The 15273-nt window shown below is 43.0% G+C and overlaps 1 protein-coding gene across 1 annotated transcript; it reads right to left on the bottom strand.

Moving 5' to 3' along the window:
- Positions 1 to 10918: 10918 nt before the first annotated feature.
- On the bottom strand, positions 10919 to 13897 carry LOC131022909 (U-box domain-containing protein 9-like). The gene is made up of 2 exons (XM_057952454.1): positions 13348 to 13897; positions 10919 to 12221 (listed from the first exon to the last, which is right to left on the bottom strand). The coding sequence occupies exons 1-2, from the start codon at positions 13639 to 13641 to the stop codon at positions 11145 to 11147; spliced, it is 1371 nt and encodes a 456-aa protein (XP_057808437.1). The 5' UTR covers positions 13642 to 13897; the 3' UTR covers positions 10919 to 11144.
- Positions 13898 to 15273: the final 1376 nt, after the last annotated feature.

Here is a 15273-nt window from a genome sequence, read left to right on the forward strand (position 1 = left end):
AAAGTGTCATCAAAGCAGGGTACGACAAAAGGATCAGAGCAAGAAAACTGGTCAAGGGCGATCTAGTATTGAAAAGAGCAGACGCGTTAAAGGCAGTGGGCAAGTTTGAAGCAAATTGGGAAGGACCATTTATCGTTACAGAGGTTTTGGGTGGCGGAGCGTACATATTGTCAGATTCAGACGGCAGAACTCTCCCCAGGCCATGGAATATAAATACACTCAAAAAGTTCTATGTATAACTGCTATTTAGCAGGAGTAATCATTTGTAGACCGGATACTCTTTTTCCCCACAGGGGTTTTAACGAGGTCCGGGGCCATGATATCAATAAAACAGATATGTGGTTCTAGGGATTTCCCTTGTGTTGTTTCATTTGTTTCAATATTTGCCTTCTTACATTTCATATGCTACTTAACATGTTCATGCAGAGCATTGCACATGTCACCAGATGGGGGAGTAGGGTGTATACCTGTAGTCCCCAATTTTCAAATTCAAAATACAAACTGCTTCTTAGCAGGACAAGGGAAAAACGAATACAAAAACTGCTTCTTAGCAGGTCAAAGGGAAAGCAAGCACCAGGGATGGATGCCTTTTCTTCCACACTCCGAGTTCTCTTTCGCCGCCGAGACATGCTCATTCCTCAGATCTACTCCAGCTCCACCCCACGTCTGCAGGAATATCAAGAAAAACAACAAGTCAAAATGCCAAAAAGAAAAAATACAGAAGAAAAACAAACCAATGTCCAGATCCGGGGAATCAACGCTCAGATCTGGAGAAACAACGGCCAGATCCGGGAAACACGGCAATAACGCTCTCAAGCAAGGGAAGCCCGCTCATTACAACCACAAAGTTAGAGATCTGCACCGGAGGCACAGAGGAAAAGGGCGAAACCTTAAGGGATGTGAATGTTCAGAGGGGAACTTCCCTTATTTGAGTGCTTTACAACCAAGATGGGAAAAAATACGGAAAGTAGGAGAGAAGGAATAGCAGATCTAGGGTTTGAAAGGAAGTCGGAAAAGGGTAACGAGGGAGCTTTCTCTAAGAATCTTGGAGATAAAACCCTCAGGCGGGGGGGAGTCCTGTTTTTTCAAGTCACCAAAGGGCGCCGGCGTACTTTCTCAAAAGGACTCGCTCCCCCGACTGAGGGCATTACAACCAAGACAAGAAGGCATTTTGAGCCAAAAAGACGGGAGATCTAGGGTTTGAGAAGAGAGCAGCTTGGGGCGGCGGAAAGAAAATAAGGGATTCTGAGCTAGGTCATGAAGAATAGAGGGGTATATATAGAGATGGTATCGGGCCTAAGTAAGGGGCCAGGGGGTAATGGGCTTATGCGAATTTATGGGCCGGAGAAGGGAGTAAGAAGTAATTGGGCCAACATGTTCATAACAGAGTATTGCACATGTCACCAGAGGGGGGAGTAGGGTGTATACCCGTAGTCCCCAATTTTCAAATTCAAAAATGACTTCTCAACAAGTAAAGGGAAAAACAAAGGGATCACGCTCCAGCAGAGCAGAGGAAAGCGCTCGTAAGCCGCGAAAGTTGGTTGTGCCATCCGGGCCTTCCATGCTCCGCGCAGAGGGAGGGAAGCGCTCGTAAGCCGCGAAAGTTGGTTGCGCCATCCGGGCCTTCCATGCTCCGCGCAGAGGGAGGGAAGCGCTCGTAAGCCGCGAAAGTTGGTTGGGCCATCCGGGCCTTCCATGCTCCGCGCAGAGGGAGGAATACTATTTAATCGTAAGCCGCGAAAGTTGGTCGTGCCATCCGGGCCTTCCATGCTCCGCGCAGAGGTGGCACATAATCGTAAGCCGCGAAAGTTGGTTACACCCCCCGGGTCCTCCATGCTCCGCGCAGAGGTTGTCCTTAACCGTAAGCCACGAAAGCTGGTCGCACCCCCCGGGTTTTCCACGCTCCGTGCAGGGTGTTTTTTCAATCGTAAGCCGCGAAAGTTGGTCGTGCCATCCGGGCCTTCCATGCTCCGCGCAGAGGTGGCACATAATCATAAGCCGCGAAAGTTGGTTACACCCCCCGGGTCCTCCATGCTCCGCGCAGAGGTTGTCCTTAATCGTAAGCCACGAAAGCTGGTCGCACCCCCCGGGTTTTCCACGCTCCGTGCAGGGTGTTTTTTCAATTGTAAGCCGCGAAAGTTGGTCGTGCCATCCGGGCCTTCCATGCTCCGCGCAGAGGTGGCACATAATCGTAAGCCGCGAAAGTTGGTTACACCCCCCGGGTCCTCCATGCTCCGCGCAGAGGTTGTCCTTAACCGTAAGCCACGAAAGCTGGTCGCACCCCCCGGGTTTTCCATGCTCCGTGCAGGGGGTTACTATTTAATCGTAAGCCGTGAAAGTTGGTCGTGCCACCCGGGCCTTCCATGCTCCACGCAGAGGGTTACTATTTAATCGTAAGCCGTGAAAGTTGGTCGTGCCACCCGGGCCTTCCATGCTCCACGCAGAGGGTTACTATTTAATCGTAAGCCGTGAAAGTTGGTCGTGCCACCCGGGCCTTCCATGCTCCACGCAGAGGGTTACTATTTAATCGTAAGCCGTGAAAGTTGGTCGTGCCAACCCGGGCCTTCCATGCTCCACGCAGAGGGTTACTATTTAATCGTAAGCCGCGAAAGTTGGTCGTGCCATCCGGGCCATCCATGCTCCGCGCAGAGGGTTACTATCTAATCGTAAGCCGCGAAAGTTGGTTGCACCTCCCGGGTCCTCCATGCTCCGCGCAGAGGGTTACTATTTAATCGTAAGCCGCGAAAGTTGGTTGCACCCCCCGGGTCTTCCATGCTCCGCGCAGAGTGCTCAAGCTTGGATGGGAAGCAGCTTGGATGGGAAGCAGCGAGGATGGGAAGCAGCTTGGATGGGAAGCACGAAATCGCTAACAAAGAAATTAATCAAATCCTCGTCAGAGGAGGCGGTGACATCCTTTCCAGAGGAATCAACCAAATCCTCGTCAGAGGAGGCGGTAAAATCCTTTCCAGAAGAATCAACCAAATCCTCGTCAGAGGAGGCGGTGAAATCCTTTCCAGAGGAATCAACCAAATCCTCGCCAGAGGAGGCGATGAAATCCCTTCCGAGGGAAACCAACCAAATCCTCGTTAGAGGAGGCGGTAAAATCCTTTCCAGAAGAATCAACCAAATCCTCGTCAGAGGAGGCGGTGAAATCCTTTCCAGAGGAATCAACCAAATCCTCGCCAGAGGAGGCGGTGAAATCCCTTCCGGGGGAAATCAACCAAATCCTCGTCAGAGGAGGCGGTGAAATCCTTTCTAGAGGAATCAACCAAATCCTCGCCAGAGGAGGCGATGAAATCCCTTCCGAGGGAAACCAACCAAATCCTCGACAGAGGAGGCGGTAAAATCCTTTCCAGAAGAATCAACCAAATCCTCGTCAGAGGAGGCGGTGAAATCCTTTCCAGAGGAATCAACCAAATCCTCGCCAGAGGAGGCGGTGAAATCCCTTCCGGGGGAAATCAACCAAATCCTCGTCAGAGGAGGCGGTGAAATCCTTTCCAGAAGAGTCAACCGAAGTTCCTGCCAGAAGAATCAACAGAACCCCCACAGCGGAAATCAGAGAAATCTCGAAGGAGAAAATCAAAGAAACACTGACAACAAGCATGATGAGCCAAACTAAGCCAAGCACAGATTCAACATGAACGTGAAAGCAACAAAAACAACACAAGTAATGAAAGGGAAAAAGCAACACAAGCAGGGAAGAAATTTCATATAAACAGGCCGAGAAGGTGTAGTTGCATATCAAAAACGGGAGGTAAATGTTAAGTTCATACAGACCAAAAAATTACAAAAATTTTATTAACTCAGGCAGGAGGAACGGAAGCATCTCTATCAATGACAGAAGGGGCAGGAGCAGAGGCAGATGAAACCGGGGGAGGAACACCACTCGTAGAGACTTGGCCAGAAACGGCTCCCTCTACGAACACGGGCAACATGCCAGCTTCCTTCACCGCGGGAAGACGGACCCTCAAGTCCACCAATTTCACAGCTTCTTGTACAAACGTTTTTTCATCTCGATACAGGGAAAAAAGCTGATCCATCTCAGAGGAGGAGGAAGCGGAATCTTCAGAAATGGAGGCCGCCAAATCAGAGGGCAGAGGAGGCACCACACCATACTGGGAAAAACTCCGGGTACTTTTGTTGGTGGGATCCCGCAGCCGGTTCACAAAGCCCGCCAGGGAAGCAGAGATAACAGGCGCATACAATGGAGCGGAGGGCACTGAAGCAGACCCAACCCCAAAGGCGAAATAGGGAATGGCCCTCTCCAGCACTGGATACCACCATTCTGGTTTTTTCGGAGAATTCGCAGGGATCCCCATCAGCTTATTTATTTCCTCATCATTGAGGTTATCCATCAGGGCATGCAAATCCAGGGTAGCGAGCTGCTCCGAGGTCGCCCCTGCCATTTCTAACGCCTTGGAGGCGGACTGCTGTATCACATAGGCAAAGAGGGGTCCGAAATCCTCTAGGTATTCTTGAGTCCGCTTGAAGGCCGCCAAGGTGCCTTCCAGCATCAACCCCAGAAAGTGTTGACCCTGCGGAGACAAGAAATACTCCAGGCGCTGATCTCGCGCCCCCAGGACGTAGGCACGATTCTGCGCTTCCACGGGCGTCTTCTTCCAATCACGCCGAGTCGCCTTGTAGGCTTCCTCATATCCAGCCTTGAACCTAGCCAGGTTCTCATTACTTTCCTTGGTTACCCTTGTTAATTCAGAAACCAGGGAGGACTTCTCCACTTCCGATTGGGCCAGCTGGGCCTTCAACTCAGCAATCTCTGCCTCAGCCTTACTCAGACGTTCAACCACCCCAGCGACATCATCATCACGCTTGGCGATGTCCGCCTGTTCCTTCTCTCTTTCTTTTTCTGACATATCATAGTCATGAATGCACTTAACAGCTCCCCACATCCGAGCCTCCACCTGCAAGAAGACAAAAAGGATTCCGACAGAACAATAAAGAGGTTAGTAATTTCGTTTTTACTATGATAAAAGGTATAAAAAGTAAGGTACCTGAAGAGCCAACTGGCACAACTGAGTAACTAAAACCCCCCGGGTTAGCTTCTCCACTTTCTCCTGGTCCTTGGAATGGACACGAGCTATCGAGGCATCGACTAACGCCTGCCCCGACAGACTCGAAATCGGCCCAGGAACAACATCCTCTGGTTCTTCAGCAGAGGCCACAGCTTTGCCCTTGCCTTTTCCACCAGCAGAAGGGAGGGTCTTCAATCCACCGGCAGACTTCTTCGCCGGTTCCTTACCCTTTCCCCCGGTGGAAGGGAGGACCTTCGAACCACCAGTGGACTTCTTCGCTGGCTCCTTAGACTGACCGGCCTTCTTCAGGCCTTCTTGTTTCTCCTTCTCCCCCACGGAGATCAGGGAACCCCTCTTCCTTTTCTTTGAAAGTTCAGTCAGGGTGACACCGGGGACCGAGTCAGGTGAAGGAACTTCATCAGTAATATCCACAATCTGGATATCCCTTTCACAGGTGCCAGAAGCACCATCAGTACTGGGACGCATGCTCCTACGAACAAGGGCGCCTGCATCAACCTCTTCTACATCAAAGGGGGGGAGGCTTCCACATTCCCCTCTGGGACTTCTACCGCAGGAGGGAGGGCGACCAGCTCGGCCCCAATTGGCTGTTCTGAGGGGCCTGTTCCAGAAGCAGAACCCCCGGCACCATGCTCCCCGCTACGAGCGGGAGAAGCAATGGCAGGCAAATTGTCCCCACATTTCTTTCTCCAAGACATGTCTGCAATTTAAAACGCTACATCATTAGCATCCGGGTAACAAAAGTTAATATATGTTTCTAATTTATATTTTTTACCTATCGATTTCTTTGGATATAGGGGAAATAGATCATTGTGTGCCAGAGCCGAATTGTTCTCAACAAGATATTTACAGTCTAAGGGCTGGGCCTCGTTCATAGCATTAAGATGAGCTATAATACTCAGATCACGGGTTGAGGGGGCGTCGGAAGAGGCTGGTTTATAAGTAGTACAAGGGTTATGCCACTCCAGTTCCGAAATATGATAATCGCGCCAAGTGCCGAAGAGGGTGCGCACATAACAATAATAGCTCAGAAAGCCCTTATCAAGGGAATTTAGAGAGGAAAGAAAGGTAGTAGGATATTTGGGAAGACCAGCAAAACTATACAGGGGACTGCCCTGCATGCGAAGAGATTGGGTTTGACAGAACAGTTTGGCGGTATCCCCAACACCGTGAGCTCGACATAGAATATGGAAGGCATATAACCTTCGGATAGCAGAGGGGGTGACTTGAAAGAAAGGGATGCGAAAATGGTTACAAACATCAACCAGAAGGGTAGGAGGAGGGAGCCTTAGGCCAGCATCTATTTGGGCTTTCCAGATGACTATCACCTTGGGATGGCGAAGGCTTTCGGGGGGTGTTGAATCTTTGGAGAAGGCTTCAAATTTTAAACCTTCGGGGTGTCGGCATTTACTCTTCAGTTTCTCCACCGCTGCGACACCAAGACAGGATTCAGGAACACGCTTGGGAGGCTGGGGCGTCTTTCGGGTTCTCTTTTTAGATGGAGAGGGACTCGGAGTAGCTTGGGAATTGTGAGAGAAAGAGGAGGAAGGAAGGTTTTCGAGTTCCTGGGGTTGGGGAGAAGAAGATAAAGAATTTTGAGGAGAAGGCGAGCGCGAGGGTTGGGGAGCGGAAGTAGAGGCCATTGTCGGAAAATTTCAAATCCTAGGGTTTCTAAACACACTCAATCAGAGCACCAACAAATTTCGAAACTACTTGTACCAAGCACAAAACTGCAGAAGAAGAAGAAGATGCGCGAATTACCTAGACCAGAGAAAGATTGATGATAAAACCTGGAGCGGAAGGGTCACAGGAGAATACGCCGGAACAGGAAGTGAATCGCCGGAAAATGCAGGAAAAAGAGTTCGAAAACTTGGAGAAGAAGAATAGTGAAAGATGGGAGTTCGAATCGACTAAGTAAAAATATACGCGGGCAACTACCAACATGTGGGATGAACGACACGTGGCATACGGAAATAAATCGACGGCTAAAAATCCCTACGGAAAGGCGAAAAGACGCAAAGGCTAAAAAGTAACCTCGGGGTACGGGAAAAAGCACTGTAGATCGGGCAGGCATTTAATGCAGGTGACGTCATCCATGCGGGCGAATCCTCTGACTAGTTGCACTATTCCAAAAGTGAACTAGCCAGACCAGGGGGGAGTGACAAAAACACCAGAGAGCAACTTACAGGACTTACCTTTATTTTCGTAAAATATTAGAGTGTTTATATCTGCATGATCTGCAGGGATCAGGGAAAACATCATAGCACCAGCTTTAACAATACTACAATGGTTGAACACGAAGAATACCCGGTTCAACCAGACTAGAGGGGGGAGTGGTTGATGAGGAGTAATATGTGCAGAGTAGGGAAAGAATATAAATCAGAGGAATCGACCCCACTGGCGGGACGAATATGGCAGAAGAGATACACTTAAAGTCACCATCATCAGAGAAGTCATCCCCCTCAGAGAAGTCACCATCGCCAGAGAAGTCCTCCACGCCAGAGAAGTCATCCACGTCAGAGAAGTCCTCCATGCCAGAGAAGTCATCCATGTCAGAGAAGTCCTCCATGCCTGGGAAGTCATCCGTGCCAGAGAGATCGCCTCTTTCAGAAGGATTGCCAAAGATGCGGAGGATTTTCCCGCGTGAAGATGAAATTCCTGATATACCCTTCGACCACGCCAAGTGCATGCGCTGACACCAATTTTACTATTTTACCCTTCCCTGTACCCTATAAATAGACCTTAGCTCGTGTATGACAATTACGCTAGCATTTGCTCTTGAATACTACAGTTATATTTTGCTCTCGTGCTTGATTCTCCAATTGTCAGTTCATCCCTTCCGATCAACGTTACTAGGTATAGTTTACGCCTTTCATTCCGTAGTTTAGGTGTTGGTTTCATTAAACACCAAAATATATTATATCTTATCTCATACCACGTACCAAACGAACTCGAAGAGTGTTAATGTTTTTCATTAATATTTATGTTATATACAATTGACATAAAAATCAGTTACATAAATTTCACCCATTAAACTTAGATCAAGTGGAATGAATTGTTGCGACTTGTTCAACCCGCTTAGTAATCCAATTCAAATGGGCTTACTATTCATATCTGCCCACTTATGAAAATATTGCACTATTCTAATTATTGCTACATCGTCTTTTTTGGCAACGAGCTTATTCAAAACAACTCCAAAAATTCATTTTAATATGGATTAATGATAGGTGTAGACTAACTTGGACAATTTTTTTATTTATTTGTTTACGTTCATTTTTTTAGAATCCTTAATTTTGCAATTTTTTACAACTATACTTAATCTTGTAGACGAAATTTAGAAATTAATCACAGTTATTAATAGTATTACCCTAAAATAGAATCAGAATTCTTGTCTTAAGACTTAAGAGTTTGTAACATAAATACAGCCCTTCCAAAAAAATACAGCCCTCTAGAAATCTAGAATATCACCATTTACAAAAAAATGTTTTACAAGGCCCAAATTAAAGTTGGCCCATTTCATCTTCCCGCATTGCACTTCAACATATGATGTTTCACACCAAAATATATCCAAGCATAAATTTATTTTCAACTGTGTGTGTGTGTGTGTGAGAGAGAGAGAGAGAGAGAGAGAGATTGATTGATTGATTAATATTGCAGGTGCAGAAAATTTAATTATGGGGAGCTATTTTTTCATATTTTGTACTAGTATATGAATATAGAAAAAAAAAGGGATATCTTCTAATCAGACATGTTATGGCTACCAACAATTAACATCTATTGGTATAACAAAAATAATTCAAAAAAATAAAAATAAGTAATAATCTTGAATTGAACCTAGTACTTTTTTTGTGTGCTGTATTTTGCTTTAAATACTGTCATTCAAGTATTTCGATGGTTTCAAATCTAGAACATCTACTGTGGACTAGAGCATTTTTAAACGTATGAAATTCACGCCTCGTGCTGCAAACTGTGCTTACTTATTGAGCATTCTTTATTAAAAATTGGAGTAAAAAAAATACTGTTTTTAAAATAATTAAATAACACTGTGGCAACGTGAAAAATAAACCAGGAAAAGTCGTAGCTAATTATAGAGAAGTTAGGATTTTGTCACCACCCCTCAACCACAAAACATTTAGCATAAAACATCAAATCACATATATATATATATATATATATATATAATGATTGAAATTAGCTCTTTACCTTACATATATGAACAAAAATATATACACATTACCAACAGCAGTTACACGTCACTACCCATGCAAACATCCATTCGTCCCCAAATCAGCTGTGTTATTCAAGGTTTAAATATGTTACTCCCTCCGTCCCGCTAAAGTTGGCAACATTCGTTTCGGCACGGAGATTAAGAAATTGAGTGTTATATGTTTTAATAGAGTGTGGCCTACAATTGTTGACCAAATTAGTGAGTAATTGTTGACTTAATTAAAGTAATTTTGGCATTTTTAAAAAGTGGCATACAATTGTTGACCAAATTAGTGAGTAATTGTTGACTTAATTAAAGTAAACTTTTGCCATTTTTAGAAAGTGGCCAACTTTAGTGGGACACCCAAAATAGAAATGTTGCCAACTTTAATGGGACCGAGGGAGTACAACTCAAAAAAAAATTGAATTCGTAAATATAACATTATAAGTTTGAACAAGGATGCACGCAGAAGAATAATTTAGAGAAACTAAAATTGTAAATTTGTAGCGAGAAGAGATGTTAAAATGAAAAATTTCTACGAAAATATGGGCACAAAAAGTTAATGCAACGCAAAAATCAAGTTTCTGCACTGAGTCACACATGGTAGACCCCTTTTTCTTTCACTTCAATTTAATCAGTGGGTCTCTTTGAAAACAACAATTGAAAATTATATGTCACAATTATGAATTACTACTATTTTGTTTATTTTTTGCCTTCTTTCTACTAATATGGGGAAAGCATATCCATAATAATTCTAGCGTTCGTCTTTACTTTTGTTTTCTATTTTTGGCGCAACGCAACATCCATTTTTGTTTTATTATTATCTCGATGAGTTGTCTTTAATTGGAAAATAGCGATAAACCCAAATGAGGAGGTCAGCTCTTCTTTGTCAATCTCATATTTGAATTCATTCCTTTAATACTAAAAATGTAAAAATATTTAACAAAATAAGTAAATTTCAATCAAAAAACAAATTAATGTGCATACACACACCCATTGCACCCAGTTTTCCATGTGTTCTCTGAGGTGGCAGACTTTGTCTTTTGCGACTCCGATATTTATTATATTTTATTAATCAAATATTACTTCCATTCTTCTTTACACATACAACTATGTATACAAACACACTACCGAATAATAAACTCCAAACATTCTATCAAAAAAAAAGCCCACCAAACATCATTTATTGACACACTAATTTTTCTTCATATTGGAGCATCAAAAATTCTAAATAGAAACTACAATTCATCTTTCATCTATTAGATCACTCACAGATATACCTAAAATAATGATGTAATAACTGAAATGTTTCTTTATTCTTTTTAGATGGAAAATCGAGGAATTAAAATTTGAACAGAGGATCCCAAATATCACTAAGTTTTAAGGGTATGGAGAAAAGATATTTTAGCAACAAAAGTAGCAAAGAAGAGATTGGTGAAGAAGAAAAGTGAGATGGAACTAATTCCAAAATTCTTTCATCACCGCTAAAGGTGTTTGATCGTTCCCTAAAAGGTAGATTCGTATATTCCAAGGACGTGTTTGGCAAAGACCAAAAACAGAAAAGTTTGGTGGCATTTTGGATGGACCACAAAGAAAAATATCGGAGACGAAGAATCTGTAGCAAAGCCAAAGCCTACCACCTATGTTCAAGTCTCATGTGATATGTCTTAAAAACTTCAACCATTCAATTACTCATCAACTACGTGTTGCATCCATCAAACTTCCTTCACAGTAAAAAACTTGCCATTGTAATGAATTATTCACAACTATAAGCCGTAGCACCGGAGATCAAAACGTAATTATGCACAAGGGTAAAAATGACCACGAGATACCTTGATCGTTTAGGGGAGTTGCAGAATTTACAGAGTATATATGTGCGGAGGAGGCGTTCACGCGCTGTGGTTGATGTTGGCAGCTCTGTTCAGTCTCTCAAGAATTGCATTGGCCTTCCTCTTGGTCCTAGAAGTGCCGTCTTCAGCCAGCTGAGATAGTGTGCGATGCTCACGCTCCTCCTCTCTCATCTCCCTCCACATGCTCCGGTTACTATAGCAGAGCGTGTGCAGGATGGCCACGCAGTTCTCCTTATTGCGTGGACAGGTGGACTCCCTTATGATGCTGAGCAAGGTGGGGACTGCATTGAGCTCGATCATCTGCTCAATCGCCTTCTGGTTGGTCGAAAGCATTGCAAGAATCGACAGCAGCTCATCAACCTGCATTCTGTCCTCGATTTTCTTCATGATAACTCTAACCGCACCTTCACTCACTGCTCTCGCCTTATTCTCAAGGAGAATGCACATGCTGAAGATCGCAGAAGCGGCGTCTTTCATTCCTATATCATGCCCTTCATCCAATAGTGTGATGAGGGGTCCCAAGGCACCCGACCTCCCAATCATCTCCTTGTTTGAGTCGAGGGCGCATAACGTGAAAAGGGCTGCAGCTGCATTGCTCCTTATCTGCGCAGTCCCTGACGTCACTGCATTCTTCAGAATAGGAATCACGGTAGGCGTCTCTGCAACGCGCTTCTTGTTGTTGTCGTGGATGGAGATGTTCAAGATCGTCGTGATGATGTCTTCCTGCAGATCTGGATGATCCTGGATGTTGGGTTGAGCGAATGGAGCCACCAGCTGTGACACAGCATTCTCACGGTCAGCAAATAACACCCGGATTGAAGGCGTTCGTTTTGTCAGTTGGCGCAATTTTTTAGCAGCTTCCTTCTGTTCAAACAATGTGGATGACATCTTCTCCAGCAGAGATTTGAATGCCTCTTGGTCTTCCTCAGAGTAGGCCTCCTCGTCATTATACTTGCACTCTGGCAGCTCGATCCCACGAATCTTGCACCAATTCGTTATCATTTCACGGATCAAGTGGTTCGGTATGAGAACTGTGTGTGACAGCACCTGCTCAGTTTTAGGGCATGTCCTCTTCCCAGATTTAAGCCAGTTTTGAATGAAGGGACGATCATATGTCTGCGGAAATTCGAGCATTCATCAAGAAACAACACTCAGATCTCGACATTCAAGAAAACGCAACAAGAAAAAATAAATTAAAACCAACCAAAGATTCATGGAAACAGATTTAAGCCAGTTTTGGGTGAAGGGACGATCATATGTCTGCCAGAATTCAACCATTCATCAAGAACCAACACTCACATATCCACATTCAAGAAAATGCAACCAGGAAAAAAAAAAAAAAAAAAAAAAAAAAAAAAAAGATTCATAGAAACGGATCTTCTACAAGTTCAACGCCCCATTCTTGACAAATTTCAAGGCAACTTTATTATAAAATCTAACAGAAACGTTCAGATATATTTTATTAATCCCACCAAGAAATGAGGGAACAGAGAAATTACAGTAGGAGAAAAACAAATATATCTGGAAAACATCACAGAATTAAAAGATCAACTAGAGTCTAGGGCAATATGCTTTCATTGCTAATAAATTTTAAGGCGAATTCATTAAGAATCGACATTCAATAAAACCTAACAGAAAAGTTCAAATATATTTGATTAATCCGACCAAGAAATTAGAAAGACAAATATATAAGATCAAGTAGGGCAATATGCTGATCTAGAAAATCAATGTGATCAATCTTAAAAATGAATCCAATCAACCCCATAGGAATTTCCATCTTTTTTCGATAATCAACATTTCAAACTCGATAACATAAACAACGCAATTCCAAAAAATTCCACAATTCTCGGAACCCAGAACAGAAACAAGAACACACACTAGCATACCATATTTTCACACACATACACACACAATTCCAACCGAATCAAGTTGACAATCACAATCCAGAAACAAGAAGGGCCAAACTAAACGCCGCAACACAGACATTGACATACCATAATTTCACACACACACCACACAATTCCAACCTAATCAAGTTCATAATCATAACCCAAAAACAAGAAGACAGAGCATAATTTCACGCACACAATTCCAACCGAATCGAGTTGGCAATCCCAATCCAAAAACAAGAAGGGCTATGACACACACAATTCCAACCAAATCAAATGAACAATCGTAACTCAGAAACAAGATCACAATCATAATTTCATAGAGAGAGAGAGAGAGAGAGTCGAGAACGAACCACTCCGGTGGAAAGAATCACGGGATCCCTCATGAGTTTCTTGGAGAGCGGGCACTTGAACTCCTCCGGCACCGTGGCGGGGATGACATCCTGACGGCGGAGCTCCAAATCAGCCGTCTTCTTGAGCTTCAATTCCTTCAACAGCAAGAGCATTTGCTGCGCCCTATCGAGCGCCTCCAGATTGACGTCGTCCTCCTCCACAATCGCCCTCAACAGCTTCTGCAGCTCCTTCCTCAACTCCACGGCCTTGACCACCATCACCCGATCCCCTTCGAACACCCCGCTCTTGGCCATATCAACTCAGCCCTCCGCAACCCGCGGCATATGATTCACACAATTTTCTCACTGTGTCTGAGGAAAGCGGGGTTGTGTTGTGAGTGAAGTGTGGAATACGAATGAGAGAGTTAAGTGGTGGGTGATGGTTTTGGTTTTGGGGTTTTGTAGAGAAAGGCGTGGTCATGGACGAGACGAGACGAGACGAGACGAGGAGCAGCCTGGGTTACGCAATCACTCATCCATGGCTGGACAGCTGGCAATCTACAACTCTTTATTCATGCACAATTACTAATTTAATTACGCCCTAATAACTAAATCAATTTACTACTACTAACTTTTTTTTACTTTTTCTTAATTAATTACATTATTTTTTTTACTTGAAGAAGGACCGAGGAGGTCTCCACCTTTAATGTCCCAAAGGGACAATAACTTATTTATTCAGGGGCTTTTCTTTTTAATAAATTTTAGGATGATAATTAAAAGAAATTGAATGAAATTGTGTCTCATAATATTATTCGTTTGAGATAATGAAGTGTAATTTAATTGATAAGATATTTTCTCTGTAATTTATAAATTGAAATTTAAGCGTATTTAAAGAACTTGATTATTGATGTGTGTGAATGGTAACTAAAAAAATATTACCTATTTATCCTTCAAAATTAGTTCTCTATTCATTTTTAGTATGTCTCATATTAGAGCATTCACACTAGATCTTTTAAAAGTAATCCTAATTTTAAATTTGAGCTAAAATAATAAAAAGTGAGATAAAATGATCATCCAACAGCAAAACAGATCACCTATATTAAGTTGGGCCCACAAAAAAATTTACACCCCCCAAATTTAATCCTTAATTTACAACCCCCTCCCTAAATCTAATCCTAAATTCATAAAATAGATAATGAAAAATAAAAGAGTTGTTGTGTGCAATTGTAAAATAGGGGTTAAAAATAATTTAGGAAAGACTTTAGGAGTATTTTTAGGAGTAAAATTTTTGAGAAATGTATTGTGGATGCTCTTATAATTTACTTTCTTAATTTAAATTGTCTTCAAACTTTCTTTGACTTCATATATTGTGAAAATATGTGACGCAATAAATAAGGATAAAATAGAACATTTCAAAATGGAGCACCTAAGTAGGATGGGGGAATACATGCTTAATTAAAACTAGTGATTTTTTGGCCTCCATACGTTGATGCACAACACGATTCGAAAGCAAGAGCTTTTGGAGTGGGGATTGTGATTAGAGATGCTGATTGCGAGAAGAACTTCAGATTCTTCTAATCCAATGTTAGTGGAAGTTATGGCAGGAAACAACACCTTTGTCGTCTATACTGATTCACTCTTGGCAGCGCCAAATTCTGTAGCCCATACACTTGCGCATTATGCGCCTAGTTTAGAGTCACCTGTGGTTGATTTTTTAAGAATTGAAATACTTTGGAGACATTCAATTTCTCCATATTAAATTAATTTGAGACTCAACAAATTTAAATTCACATGAGATTAATTTATTATAGGGAGAGACCAAATTAATCTTACCTCCCACAATCCCAAAACTAAATATTGATTCAAATATATTTGATCAAACAACATATCATTAGGCTAAGTCCCGATAATGCACCAAATCTATGCGTATAGTTATCGTTAATTGTT

The sequence above is a fragment of the Salvia miltiorrhiza genome, chromosome 1 (assembly GCF_028751815.1).
Source record: "Salvia miltiorrhiza cultivar Shanhuang (shh) chromosome 1, IMPLAD_Smil_shh, whole genome shotgun sequence".
In the NCBI taxonomy this organism is placed as follows: Eukaryota; Viridiplantae; Streptophyta; class Magnoliopsida; order Lamiales; family Lamiaceae; genus Salvia; species Salvia miltiorrhiza.